The 15,719-nt window shown below is 40.5% G+C and overlaps 1 protein-coding gene across 1 annotated transcript; it reads right to left on the bottom strand.

Annotated features, from left to right (window-relative positions):
• Window positions 1–507: 507 nt before the first annotated feature.
• AdoR (Adenosine receptor) lies at window positions 508–15,314 on the bottom strand. Its single transcript, XM_067140163.2, has 3 exons — window positions 15,224–15,314; window positions 14,904–15,127; window positions 508–2,031 (listed from the first exon to the last, which is right to left on the bottom strand). The coding sequence occupies exons 1-3, from the start codon at window positions 15,312–15,314 to the stop codon at window positions 508–510; spliced, it is 1,839 nt and encodes a 612-aa protein (XP_066996264.2).
• Between the last annotated feature and the right edge of the window lie 405 nt (window positions 15,315–15,719).

Here is a 15,719-nt window from a genome sequence, read left to right on the forward strand (position 1 = left end):
ACATTCTTTGGAAAACAACAAATAAATAACGGCATCGGGCTACTTCACAATGCAGTAATGACACGAACGTGCATCAGTTGCCTAGTCAAACGTCGTAATAGGTAAAAACTTAACGTACTACTTTGGTTTGGAAATCCTTATTCAGTTATAATATTTAGTATGTTTGAGTACTATATATTACAATAAACGAGACAGGGTCTTTGGTAAATTTATGTGATGTTTTGGACACTGACAATCACACGAAGATATTGTAGTCCAAGTTACAACGATAACCATCCGATAATGCACTCAGCCTGAATGCTCCATATTATCATTGTATATGTACACAGCCCTTCAGGAAAGGATCGTATTAAAACATTTCCAATTTCCATTTCATGGATGGAATATTAAGGAATTAAAATTGGAATGGTCACCTTGATCCTCATTAGCAGGAACCGCAACATGTGCTCGAAGTAACCATAGACTTGTTGAATAAAAACATGCAATATGCTTTCCTCTTCAAATAATTTAGGTGTTTCCTGAAGACTCGTCAGATATCTGAATAACTTGGCCGTTACGACGTTGGCTACTGTGTGAGGAATTACTTGCTTCTTCTCCAGGCATACTTACGCGGCATATGTCTGAATCTAGATCTTTCACCCGATGAGCTTTGTTAACACCGCTACCTAGCAGGAAATCACTCACAGCCTTTAAGGGACTTAATCGACGGCTTTCAGAATTAATCGGCTTACTATCATCATTCAGGTCTCCCCTTTTCAGTTCACTGTTTCCATTGCCGATGATAGAAATCTTGCTATTTCGAGGCGAAAGTTGAATGTGGTCATCTTCACAAGTATTTATTTCAGCTTGTACCAGTAAAATATGACCACCGGGAGAATTTGGTAGAAATTCCTGCTCTGGTCCATTGGTTAAAGGGCTGCAAACACTTAGTGAGTGTGTTTGTTTCTCTGTAATTGATAACTTCCTTGAGGACATAGGTCTCCGTGAAGAAGCTTTTACAGTTTCGTCACATGTACTAAAACTGTCCTGATAACTAAGGGGACGTTCATTGAGAGCAGAAATAACAGATGGGTTTTGTGCTGATACTACTGTCTCTTCATCGTTATCCGCATCCTGTTCGTCGTCTTCATTATAATACCCTATTATATCCTCGTCATCCTGGTGCATACCATCTTCAATGTAAGCAGAATTAACCTGTCCGCTACTATCTCTTTCTAGATGAACTGTACCACTAGCGGATTGTACCTTCGGGCAGTCTGAGATGACGTCCATCGAGTGCATTTGAGAGGGTTCACCTTCAGGAACAGGCCGATTATCTCCTAACGTCCACACCTCCTTAGGTGGCTCAGGACTAATTCCTTGGTGCCTGTTTATGTACATTGGAACACACACAGCAGTCTCGTGAACAGTCGACAAGCCAGAAGTTACAGACGTCATTGACAAATTGTTGGCATTCAGTATTGAAGTAGATGGTAACATCATTTTTGATAGTCGTAGCTTAGGTGTATCAGAATAAACATGACGCCCAGGGAAGCCGATCCTTCCTACATTTTGAATTGACTGCATACTATTATTTCGGCTGTGGTTATTAATAACATGATTATGCAAAATGTTTTGTGATCCCATAGAAGGTCTTAAATACACTCCATTAGCATTTTGGGGATCTTCTCTATCACCAAAAATACCAAACATATCACGGAAGAGATTCTTGAGTGCAGCTCGGAAGTCACGTAGATGATAAGCATAGAGCAAAGGATTACCAGCAGAGTTAAGATGAGACAGAATAATGCAGCATGATGTTACAGTGTTAGGCACAGAACAGGATCTACAAAACGCTTGGAAGCAATTAATGGTATACAGTGGAAACCAGCAGATAATGAAAAAGAGTACAATAATAGATAGATTCTGTGTTGCCTTCACTTCACGTTTTTGCGCAGCGCCGAGCATCCGAAGCATGGTGCCAGTGCCTCCAACAGATCTAGTAGACATTGCTCCGGAGGGCATAGGATTCATGGTCACAATCTGACGTATCTGGAACAGAGAAATATAAATTAATCAAAATTCATATACAAGACGATTTAGAAAATAAGTATATTTTACTACTTCGAAACAAATACACCAGAAACCGCTGTGATTGGGGCGCCCGGTAGAATCTACTCTCACTGCTGGGTAGTGTACAGTTACACTGGCCAGTGCAACAGGATCTGACCGCAACGGCAGTGAAAATATAATGAAAATATGGTCGGAAAGAACGTGAACCGGGTATGTCAGCTTCAAAGTGCTGGTCATACTGATAACTAATTTGAACGAAATAATTCGATATCTCGCACCGTTGGAATTTTGTGAGCTGCTGAAGTTAACCAATCAGATCACTTTGCGGGTGAATTCAAATGGGCTTTGCACCGCACTGTTGCTATATCTGCATGTGATTTCAGACCGGCATGAGAGCACCAGTCGAAGAATAAATCTTCGCCAGGATAGCTGTTTGAATACAAGCCTCTGAGCTGACAGGATCATGCCAAAGCAAGTACACTACGGTGACATTGGCTGAAACCAACGGCGCGTTTGTGTTTGAAGCTGATTTCTCGGCAAGGATTTCAAGAATTCAGGCATCATTTCCACCTTCAGAGGACAGACATCATATCTGCTTTGAACACAGATGTATCTGGTTTTCGCCCACGAAAATAGAATGCCTATGTGCTTCGTCTCTCGACTATTCGTCCAATAACTTCACAGTTCCCTGCTGTGACCAAGAGAGGTGCATATTTTAAGCTAGAGGGTGCACAAGTTGTAACGAGATACTTGTTTCTAGTATTAAAGGAATTTAATATGTTGTTTGCTCCCAGACAATAAGTCAGTATGAAATGGAAATAATATTACGGTCAGTGGGAGTTATTGGACTATAATTTTTACATTTTTATGCTCTTCGCTTCGTGACTTCTCATAACAATTGATGTAATAAGAACAAACATTGCTATGTAAATAACATACTGAACCATACTGTTCGTGAGGAGAAAAACGATATTTAATGCAATTATTATGTTGCACAATAGGACACAATGATTACTGGCGCGAAGCCATATTGGGCGCAGAAGCTTGGCTGCAGTCCGCAAGAACGGGCTTGGCATTGTACGTGTGAGACAGAAGATGTGTCAGAGTAGGACAGGAATATGTGGATTTTGTTTGGGGAACTACCATTCCACCTTAACGAAACTTAAAGCGGCGCGAAACAGGCTTGTCACTTTGCAGGAATTGAGCGATATCTACTCTCCCTGAAGGCTCTTAGAAGAGATAAAAAGATAATAATGATCCTCGGAATTTTAGGAACATTTTGATGTGTCTCATGCCATTAATAAATAACGAATTCTATAATTCAGCATTAGCGCGCACACCATGGGAAACAGTCAAGTAGCTGCATACCAATCTTAAGAGTGTTTCTTGGTAAGTCCCCTAGCGTGGCTTGGCTCGATGCTCCTTATAAGAACAGAGTGATCTGGAGTGAGGTATCTCAGTCTGTAGCAAGATTTACTTCTGTGCGTGTCGTGAGTATGTCCGTCGGTTACAGTAATTGCGCCACAAACTTTGCTTAGGACTAAGACTTAGCTTACCTCAGTGCAGTTGCCCTGGTATTTATTCAGCTGAGAAGTGATTTGGGAACTTATTAGTAACAGTGCAATCGAACGATTACATTCAGACACTTTACAGTGCGGTCGCGAGTGAATAATTATCCGACCAGAGACAAAGCCATACGCATAGACTTCATCATGGAAGCGGTACGGGCAACCGTGTAAATATAGAACGATGTGTGGTATAGCAGGAAGTACAGACAAAAGTAAATAATATTGTTACCGCTAGACTAAGGCGTGTGAGTAGTTCAGCAATAGGTAATAATAATTTTGCTTTCAGCTTACAGTTAAAGTTAGCCTACACACAGATTCGTGCGCGGTTAAGCAGTCGACGGAGAACAATGATGTTCAGCTTTGCAAATCGCCAGTAACTGATTTTATGCCTGTGAAACTGAGTAGAAGTGCCGGTAGTGCCGTGCTGTCAAATAATTAGCCATTAATTTGCAGTGAAGACCTGTATCGAGTTCAAGAGCTGTTAAGCGCAAGACCTTTCGACCTTAACCTCACGAAGATGACTTCATGATGGAGCCATCAATGGAGACGTGATCAAGAGGATCGACCCAGGGCGACAGCTTCATCATGATGGGCTAAAAGGGAGTAGCCATGTCCAGAAGGGGGAACCAGAGAGCTCATCAGCAATGAGCTAAGTCAACAGGTGTTTTGGCATGTGTTAGGGGTAGTAAGCCTCCCACAAGGCCAACCCCTCGTCCACGTCGTGGGAGGTGGGCAACGGCATGAAGTAGGGGATTGCCTGTAAGGGTCATGTAGAGTGGGTAATGTGTGTGCCCCATGACCGCTACGGTAGCCGTGGAGGCCCTACGGGAACCCTAAAAAGTGACGGCTAACGGGGCTCTGGTGAAGACCTCAACGGCAACAACGGCGGAAAAGGAGTCCTTTGGTACAGCGAAGCTGGCGGAGGAGGCGGCCCTTCTTCTTGGGGATAAACAAAGAAGAAACCACTGCCTTGTGGCAAAGAGGGATCTTTAAAGGCTAAATCCTGCGGTCTAGCGCAGACAGGAGGCAGCCCCTCCACTGGACTTGGGTGATATGGGCTAATAACTCGCACACCTGAATTAAACTTATTACAGGAACCGGACGAAATTTATGCCGGCCGGATTTTAAGGAGACGACTTTTGCAATATCAAAGAAGGTGGAGAAATTTCGTCGAGGCCCTATGAAATATGTCAAAGTAGGGGTAGTAATGATTTCGCAGATAGCTGTTTGATTAATTATGTAGATAAGATTTTAGTTAAGCCCTTCTGACAGCTGTGTAATATAGTTAGGAGGTTAAATAAGCTCCTCAGGAGACTTGATAATATTATCAAGAGATTGAGTAAGCCCTTATGGCGATTAGGGAACTTCCAGAGGACTTGTGGGAATTGTATAGCTAGTTATGATTTACGGGAAATGTGAGAGCTATGTGTAACATAGAATTGTCTCTAGGGAAATATTCCATTTTATTCTTTATGCATGTTAACGTATCAGTTGTAACGTAAAGGTCCTCAAAAGGGAAAGTTCTGCTACTTGTAAGATGATGTATGGGAAGGCAGTAAAATGTTAGTTAAATTTATGTCAGGATTTGCACGATTTTGCATGCATGATTTTCAGCGATTTGGGCTATGCGGTGTATAAGCTGTTGCAACGTCGGAACAGAAAGATTATCTAAATTTCCGACAGAGTTTTCCCACCACTATGCACTTGACTTGAACCTGGGACTCAAGGATGAGATGTTGCGCCAAATGAAAAACGCACCATAGCATTTATGATGAATTAGTACATGAGGGTACTCTTATTTAATGAAGTAGACCCGAGATGAGGTCAGGCGCTTGAGCCTTTGTGTTTATGAAAGAGAATGATCCCTCGTTGTGTCAGGGAATGCCTTTGCAAGCCCGTGTATACGCGCTCTTGTAGGGGAGCGGAAGATTTAGAGTCCCGGTCTTATCGAGACAGCATCAGCTGAGTGGAAACTAGGTCGTGTAGATGTGTTTGTTTACATTTTTTGCTCGTTGGGGAGAGCTCCTCAATCCACTCTCCCGGTAGGTGACATACCCAACATCCTAGCACGGGAGACCTTTTGTCTTAGAAGTCTGCATGTGAAGTATTTCCTTTCCATTTTTATGTGCTTTTATTACAGGTGACGGATTTGGATGCCTCATTGTGGGCATCATTGTGTGTATTTATTTGAGCTGTTCAAGTGTGTCATATTGTTCTGTTTGTCGTTTAGAAAGTGATGTAACACGCAAGTTACTAGGGGTCGAGAGTTCATACTCCTCTGTGTTCGTGGGGTCGCGCCCACAGTAAGCTCTGTGTTTTTGGTGGGAGTAATTAAGTCCTGTGTTTGTGTACGTTTGTATAAACATCCCTTATGTAAGGGAACTTTCTAGTGTTAATTATAGATCTGCGAAGCGTTACTAGTCCTAACACTACAACTCATTTATTTTATGCCAGGGTGTTGTACACCCGGGGCCTGTTCACATTTATCGAAGATTTCAAGTGGTAAAGCAACATCCCGAAGACTCAATGTGTTGTTTATTTAACTGCCACCTCTTGGTATTTATCGCACTTACTTTTAGTGTGTTGTGTTATGTAAATACTGGGATGTTAATGTATTTTCTTATTTTGTGCTTTCATTTATTAAATTGGTTTATCACAAGTTGTTCCTCATTTACGCAAATTCCTGTCCATTTAGATCTTTAAGAGCCTTTTAGTTATTTATTTGAGGCTACCGAACCGTACGCATGTTCTCCGGCTGCTAGGCGGTGCATTCTGGACAGGAATAACAGGTAAGTTATCGAACACCCATACTCACTTGACTTACCCATTCACTTACGCTCTTATAGAGTATAATACCATAGATCATTTCTTTAAAATTAGAAATCTTCACGGAATTTTAATTATTCCCTAGTTTCATGATCTTCAGACTAACGTTGTCTAAACGTAATTATACCGACATATTCATCAATTGCTTATGTTGAGCAATTTAGCTATCAACTACGAGAATCCTTTTAAAGAAATATTGGGCATTGCATGAGGAGGGGATTGTAATTAACATCCATTAAAATGGTACTTTTATGGGTAATTATTTTACAAAACTGGAAATTCATATCTACAGAATTGTTTCTTTTTAAACATTACATGATTTGACATACCTATATTCAATACCAAGGGATATGTATAGCTGCATTTCCTTTAATCAGAAAAAAAACAGCAAAATGATCTTTAATCTGCCGTATGTAATTGCAAATTGAAATACTGACAGCATCTGAAAACCACGTTGCAACAATTAGCATTGAAATATTCTATTGGATATTTCTATTCGTATGAATGTCAGTATTTCATAAAAAAAACTACTAACTACGCAAACAACTATAGTACAGTTTGTGCGTTTGAATTAAGGACCAGCCGCGTGGTGCTTTTCCTATCGGCGAGCGCGAGAGTAGTTGCCAAGTTAATTGCATGAGAGGTGCGCTCGCATCTGTCCTGGCTTTAGATGTAAGGCAAGCTAGTTAGTGAGCGAGTGATTACCAATTGAAAGAAGCGATTGTGAGATGTGAGCTGTTTGTTTTGCATATTGGCTTAGTACATATTTACTACTGCACAACGTGTGTTTGTTTATGATTCAAATGCGCTAGCTTAGTCAGCCCGTTATGTAAAAACACGACTTCAAAAAAGATAGACGAGTGTAAAAGATCCAGGTCATAAAACAAACCATGTTCCTTACAATAGACGTCAGGCTACGGAAAATGTTCGGCCTAAGGTACAAAATGGGCAGCGCAGAAGAAATGAAGCAAAATGTCCTCCAAGAAACCTGACAACATTACGCAACGTGAACTACAGCGAGTGAAGTACAGTTTCTGAACGAAGTGCTAACGATATGTGGACAACGAAGGCGGGCAGTTTAAACACCTCGTTTCATAACGTTGGTTAGTAACAATTTTCTTGAAAATGATTTTGTTAAGAAGTAAGCCATTATTTTTCTGTGTCGACTCATTTAATATATTATACGTGTTTTCAGTCTGTCGAAACATTAAATGTAACATTTAGAACGTTATAAAATAGTATTAGTAAGAGAATGACATATTTCGTTCTAAAATAAATTCTTCAGATTCTATCAAATCACATTTTTTTTTGCTATTTGCTTTACGTCGCGCCGACACAGATAGGTCTTATGGCGACGATGGGATAAGAAAGGCCTAGGAATTGGAAGGAATAGGCCGTGGCCTTAATTAAGGTACAGCCCCGGCATTTGCCTGGTGTGAAAATGGGAAACCACGGAAAACCATCTTCAGGGCTGCCGACAGTGGGGCTCGAACCCACTATCTCCCGATTACTGGATACCGGCCGCACTTAATGGCTGGTTTACACGTGGACAGTGTTTAGTACAGTAGTAAGTGGTAAGTTACTACTTAACTCACGTAGGCTTGTTTAAACGTAAGACAGCGTTTAGTACAGTGGTACATGGCAGGTTGTCACTCAAGCCACGTGATTCAGTCGTTCCTGTGTCGTCAACTAGATCAGAGATAAGATGGACGGCCATCAACAACGTGTTAGATAACATTTTAGAGGAAGTTGAGGATGAGGTGACCAAAGTTAGGAGAAAAAGAGAATGGGAGCGAAAATGGATTACCAGAAGGAATAATCTCGGGGCAAGTACAATTCTCTTTTAAGAATTAGCCGAGGAGGATCGACAGGAATATATGTTATCCTTGCGAATGTCAGAAGTAACATTTACTGAGTTACTGCATAAAGTTGAACCAATGATACAAAAGACAGATACCATCATGCGTAGTGCATTATCAGCAAAGCTGAAACTGCATATCGTGCTGTACATGCTCGCGACGGGAAATAATGTCCGAAGCCTTCATCATTTCTTCAGAGTTTCCAAAGCCAGTATATCTAGTGTTTCCGGAAGTATATTGAAGCTATATATATATATACTGCTCTGAAAGATTTCATACAGGTAAGGAAAAATACAAACACATATTGGTTACAATATTATATATAAGCAATTGTTTAGCAAAACGACTATTATCAAAGGTTTATTGCTTTTAAATTTCAGTGAATACCCATTAAAAACCTATCACAATAATTAGTATTGTTTCCATTCTGCAGTGACTTAAAAGCTTCTTTCCATCTAGCCATTGTTGTCGGCAATTAGAATGAACGATCAAAAGAAAAGAGGAACTCACAACGATGATCAGCTCCGTAGCTTTACCCACAACTTATGAACTTGACTAAATTGCGCCCGTTCGCACGTGGTAAGTTGCAAGTACAGTGCTCACCCACTACTCCGATGGGTGCGCGCGCAGCTGGTGAGAAGTCTACTTGAAAGGAAAAATAGACTGGATTCTATTCCACTTGACTAAATTGTTACTTAATCGTTTACTTACCACTTACCACTAAAGTCAAAGTTCACACGCTGCAAGTCACTTAAAATTAAGTTAAAAATTTAGTTACCACTAAATTACTGTCCGCGTGTAAACAGGCCATAAGCGACTGCAGCTATCCAGCTCGGTCAAATCACATTTAGGCCTAACCATTCATATGTATATCCAATTTTGTTTACGTTGTATAAACTTGTTAATGATTGTGAATTTGTGACATAATGAACAGGTGTGGTAAATTATAAGAATGTTGAAGTCCGTTATTGGTACTTTAGTAGATTTCAGAAAGTCATCTTTACTTAAAACCACTTCTGGTTTCGTGTCAGTTATCTCCAGCGCCCGAGCTTAGACTGATTTCTGGTCCCTGGTCTCGACTGTGGCTTGCTACCTTAAACATGTCCGTAGAGGAGATATGGGAAGGCGGAGTGGGGAAACCTCTGTTCAACGGAGTGAAAGGTGACGACTACGACCAGTCACGTGTAAACTTGCTCCGCACTTACCTGCCTAATTATCAAGATAACTAGCAGCTGGGATTCCTTGTGTGTGTTCAGCCGTCATCACTAAGTGCACGTTTTGATTTAAAACGGTCAAAATGACTCTCAAGGACGTCGAGAAGAGGTTGTCAGTGTACGAGAACCGCATGGCTGAATTTCAAGCTCGCTTGGAGGAAGCCATGACGGCTTCCGACCGCAGTGCAGCCAACCCCCAGGAGCTGCTCACCAACCTAAGCTCCGACTTTAAGAACTTCAGAGATTCCATGGGTGCTGAGATAGCTGACATGAAGCAGGCCATTGCGGAGATCCATCAAAGGATGGATAAACAAGAGGAGATGGCTGATGAAGCAGCCCAGTACAGTAGGCGAAACTGCCTACTGATACATGGGGTTAAGGAATCACCTGAAGAGGACACCTATGGGGCTGTTATAGACGTCATTAAGAATAGACTCAAGGTAGATATTGGCATGGACGGTATCGATAGATGTCATAGATTGGGTGGCCAGCGCAGGACGACTGCCAACGTAGTGGCCACTGGGAACAGGCCAATAATTGTGAAGTTTCTGCGATACCATCAGCGGGACCAAGTCTGGCGGACGAAGCGACTACTGAAGGGCACAAACATCATGGTCACGGAATCCCTCACAGCAACAAGAAAAGGGATTTTGAATAAGTCACGCGACGCATTTGGACTACGGAATGTGTATACACAGGATGAACGTGTGACTGTAATTACACCAGACGGCAAGAAAACCACTCTGATCACTCCTAGGGACATAAACGTTCTCATCAGGCAGCGTAGCGGAGCACAGAATCAATGACAATGAGTGAATGTGTTATAATAGGGCTAGTTTTAAAATATGTAACAGGACTCTTGTTTACCATGAGTTTCAAATTTGCCTCAAATAGTGTTAGTTATGTGTATATTTTTAAAAAAATGGGAGTGTGAATGTGTGTGTGCAACAGTCAACGGGAGGCAGCGGTGAGTACCCATTGTTTCTGTCAATCTAAGTTAAACATAATCCCCTTGTAATGTTAGCTCAACGCCCGCTACCTGAGCCTGGCTCCGGTCCGCAACCCCCTGTTGCAACAAGTGTCTTATTGAGACAGGCTCTCTCCTCCACGCCACATGGTTTGCAATGTTACCATGTGAACGCTCTCTCTCTCCCTGCTCACATAGATGAAATATGTACAATTGTTAACGACAATGACGTACATGTTTTTTGTATTAATGAAACTTGGCTAAGGCCTACTATCCCTTCCGCCATGGTAAATACTAATAATTACGAACTCGTCCGCTGGGATAGAACGGATGGTAGGAAAGGTGGCGGTGTAGCCCTTTATTTCAGAAATGACTTGAGAGGTAGAGTAATATGCATATCACAAAATGCCACTCAACCGGGACAAGAGTTCATGTTCGTGGAGATCACCGTTAAAGGGACGAAAGTCCTCTTCGCCGTAGTTTATAAACCTCCAGATATAGTGAACATGACGGAGTTGGAAGCTTGTTTATTCAACCTAGTACCAACTTACGAACATATCGTACTATTAGGAGACTTAAATATAAACTTACTGAAAGAATCAGCTCAGAAGGACAAACTACTTGATATACTATTTTCCTGTAACCTTACGATTCTCCCATTAAATCCTACCAACCATATATATAGCAAAAATCACACTTCACACTCACTAATCGATCTAATCACAACAAACAATCCCCAGAAAGCCTTAAATCACGGCCAAATTCCTGTTCCATCGATCTCAACACACTACCGAGTTTATTTATCCTATTCTCTTCGCATACCCAAATACAAACCTAAGTTCACCACTTGTAGGAATATAAGAGATATTAATTTAGATCAACTGAAGTATGACGCCTACAACCTACCCTGGAATGATATTCTACTACTAGACGATATTGACGCAAAAATAGACAAACTAAATTCCCTCATTACTAGTCTATACGACAAACACGCTCCCAAACGAGAAGTGAAAGTGAGTCCCCCCCTGCCCATGGTTAAATGACGAAATTAAGAATTTGATGGCTCGCCGTGATTCATGGTTCCGACGGTATAAACGTACCCGTAACGAATCCGATTTTGAAAACTATCGGGTACTTAGGAACAGAATTAAGCAAGAAATCAGAAATCAGAAATTTAAGTACTTAAACTGTCTTTCAGGTAAACTGAATGCCAGGAATTCCTGGAATGAACTACGCTCTCTTGGTATTGTAAAAGGCCAACAACAGCAACGTGAACCAACTGTTCCCCTAGACGAGCTTATTACATATTTCTCTGAAGAACGAATCGCGTTTAAACCAATCAATCAGGCAGAATTAAATACGAATCAACCAGCCATCCCTCCACTTAACCGTCCTCAATTTTCATTCCAAGAGGTCACTAGCAACCAAATTAAAAAAGTACTGTACTCTATTAAATCTAAGGCAGTAGGAGTAGATGACATCCCTATACATTTCATACATAATATAATAGGCGCTATCCACCCGATTATCACACATATATTCAATTACTGTCTTAGAAATGGAACTTTCCCTGCACTCTGGAAACAAGCTAATGTCATCCCAATGCCCAAGATAAACGATCCTAAACTGACCTCTGACTATCGCCCAGTTTCTATTCTTCCAGCGCTTTCTAAGGCTTTGGAAAGACTGGTGTACGAGCAAGTATTGAAATATTTAAATAACTATTCTCTCCTTGACCCATTATAATCGGGCTTTAAGAAAGGGTACAGCACTGCCACGGCTCTCCTTAAAGTGACAGAAGACATCAGACTAGCTATGGAACAACGACAACTTACAGTACTAACGCTACTGGATTTCAGTGTTGCATTTGATACAATAGACTTAGAGCTACTAATTAAGAAAATGGAATCCTACTTGTTTGACCCTTTAGTACTGAAGATTTTACGTCATATTTGAAAGATCGGAGACAGCGGGTGATAACTCGCGAAAGAAATTCAGAATGGCGTACAAGGAAAGTTGGCACGCCACAAGGTAGTATTTTAGGACCGTTGCTTTTTACATTGTATATCAATGACATTTCATCTTCTCTAAAAACGTGTAATTATCACCTATATGCTGATGATCTCCAAATTTATTACCATTGCAGCTTAAGCGAATTACCAAACGCAGTAAAATGCATAAATGGTGACATGAAAAAACTCAGTGAATATGCTCTCGCAAACAGACTTCTCATAAATCCATCAAAATCGCAAGCTATCATTGTCGGTTCCCAGAAGCTCCTACACAAGATCAACGATTCGATCATTCCTCCTTTACAACTAAATAATAGCACGATTCCGTACAGTAAAACAGTGAGAAATCTTGGGGTGAATATGACTGAAGCTCTAAATTGGACAAAACATATCAAAAACGTAAGTCAGAAGGTGTTTGCTACTCTACACCCACTGAAATTAAATAAAGATATTATACCACTAAACATGCGGCAAAGATTAACACTGACCCTAATTCTTCCTATCCTTGACTACTGTGATGTTATCTTGGTAGACGCTACTAACGAACAAACTAGGAAACTGCAGCGTATTATGAATTGTTGCCTTAGATTCATTTTTAACCTAAGGTATGATGTGCATATTACTCCTTATTATCAAGCACTGCACTGGTGCGAAGTGAAGGAACACTTTTGAAGAAATTTTGTATTCATAAATTTTCTCTTTACTATTCGATCATTCATTTGTGGGTTGGCAATATTAAAATTTTCTTTCCGCCAGTTTTGAACTTAGAGAATCCCGAATTTCTGTAATTAATTTTTGACCAATCGTGTCTTTCTTCTTCGATTTTGATGTGTAACATTAAGATATCCAATAAACTCCTGTGGGTGTGTCTTAATTATTCATGAAAGGTCTCGAAACTGCTGATATTCTTGCCTCTTGGCTACTCAAACAATATCTAGCCTAGTGTATGGAAGTGTAGCAGGGGCGGGAAGCGCCTCTTTCATGATTCATTCTGTGGTACCAACATATTCCTTACAAATAAAGTGTGTTTTTCAGCCTTGCTTGATACATGAACATATCTGAACTTTAGTTCAACCTTAATTTGGATTGGAGTTTTCTAAGAAACAAAGTATTTTAAGACCACTTTTATCTCTTGAACTTTATGAATCTAAAGATGATGTCGATGAGAGTAATGATAATTTGCCATCATATGAATTGCTGATAGATTGTGACATTCTGAAACAACGTGACTATGAAACGTTATGACGGCCAAGTAAAAACTGGGACACAAACGGATGACGGCATTGTAAGTGAAGAATAAGTGCCACAGTGACCATGAATAGGAAGAGGGAAGAAGGCCTGAAGTGTCTACGCCAATAGCCAAGGATGCTTCAGAAGCCACCAGAGTTGGGAACATCCTCTACGAAGCTACGAAGCTAGGGAGGGTGCAGTGAAATTGTAATGCACATTAAATGAACGTAATCTAGAACGTGTACATTGCGAAAGCAGAAGAAGATGGTAAAACATTTCGCGTTATTATTCCCAAGTGAAGAAAATTGGTGAGTACTCTACATACTGAACTGTAGTTATGAGTTTAAATGTGCAAGTTAAAATTCTTTCGTGAAATTTAATACTGTATTCTATGTTATGGGTAGTTCAATTTTGCACTTTAGTGTCAGGTTTAAGAGTAAATATGTAAAATCTAAAATAAGCCCAATTAAGTTTTGTTCTGTGTAATTTTTCACCTCATTCAACCAATGCTGTTAAAACGACATTCGCTTATAATGACACAATTTAGCAGGTCCCATTGATGTCTCTATAAGAAAGTTCTTCCGTACAAAGAAATAATGTATTCTCTAGTCATTGATTACCTGGAGAAAATCACGAGAAATTATTATATTTTATAATGAATTTACTTCTCAACTTCTTTACTTATATTATCAACATATGACACTTAATATTAATATATACTGTATATATGTTAACCAAATTAATTATTTGACTGCATTTATGCTTTGCCCTCTCTGTATCACCCCGTGTTCAATCACGCTGAACTGCTTTGCAATAATGGTGGCCTCCCAATGTAAAAGAAATTGGTGTACGTAAAAAGGGCTGCGTATTTACGAAACAACAGAACGTCAATACGAATGTAACATAATATGTAGTGTGTGTGAGTGATTGAGGGAGTGAGTGTGTGTGTGTGTAGAACGAAACTCAGTTCACTCACTGTTTCAGAGTATCAGTCATAATGTCACTCACATATTTACTCCTATGGCCAGTCAACCATAGAATCTCACACTAAAGGTATAAGCTCATTTCTCAGTTCTGTTTATCAGCCTTCCATCCAAGTTTCTAAGTCTTTATAAACAAAGTATGAAACTTCAACAATTAATAAGAAAAATAACTTGAAGGATGCTATCGTGTACCTGTCTAAGAATAATCTGATAGATGTGAGCGTAAAAGCCCGCCAGCACTAGGCCAGGAATGATGATTGTAGCTAGGTAGAGAAACACCAGGTAGTTGTAATCCATCACTTCCGTGAAGAGACACATCTCATCTTCAAATGGGACGTCTACATTTCTGGAATGCCAGCCAAAGAGAGGAAGGAAGCCGATGATAGCGCCAGCCACCCAGCAAGCTGCAATGATGCCTGTAATCAAAAAGGAACGACAGAGAGCATTACTATATGTTACTTATGGGTATAAGGGAAGAACAGATCAGAATAGGGAAAATCAATTTCAGCTACTCTGGCCATTGGCTCGGCGATGATGCCGATCAGGGAAGATGTCGAGCACGGGAATCCTGTTGGCGTTCACTACCTTGCTGGAAGAGTACATCGTTTTCCTGATACACAATAAGAAAGTGGCAGAAGGAGGGGTTGAACAATGTCCTGGACGTACTTGACACGATTTAAGAAACAAGATATCATCGTCTAGAACAACAGATCATCATCTAGAACGTCTATAAGAATATAACATAATATGTAGTGTGTGCGAGTTCTCTTATTCCGGGAGATGGACGATGGTATGGCTGGTGAACATCATCACTAGCATGGAAACAACATTTGCTCTTATCTCTAAACACAACGGAACACCAGATGACAATCCTGATGCGTCCCCACTGGTGATGTACAAGACGTTGTTGAAATATGGGTGGAATTTCATACACACAGAATCGTAGTCCTATTGTGGGTAAATGACCCCCCAAAGATCCGTGCTGACATGTTATATTCCAGAATAGCT

Source organism: Anabrus simplex, chromosome 2, assembly GCF_040414725.1.
Source record: "Anabrus simplex isolate iqAnaSimp1 chromosome 2, ASM4041472v1, whole genome shotgun sequence".
Lineage (NCBI taxonomy): Eukaryota > Metazoa > Arthropoda > Insecta > Orthoptera > Tettigoniidae > Anabrus > Anabrus simplex.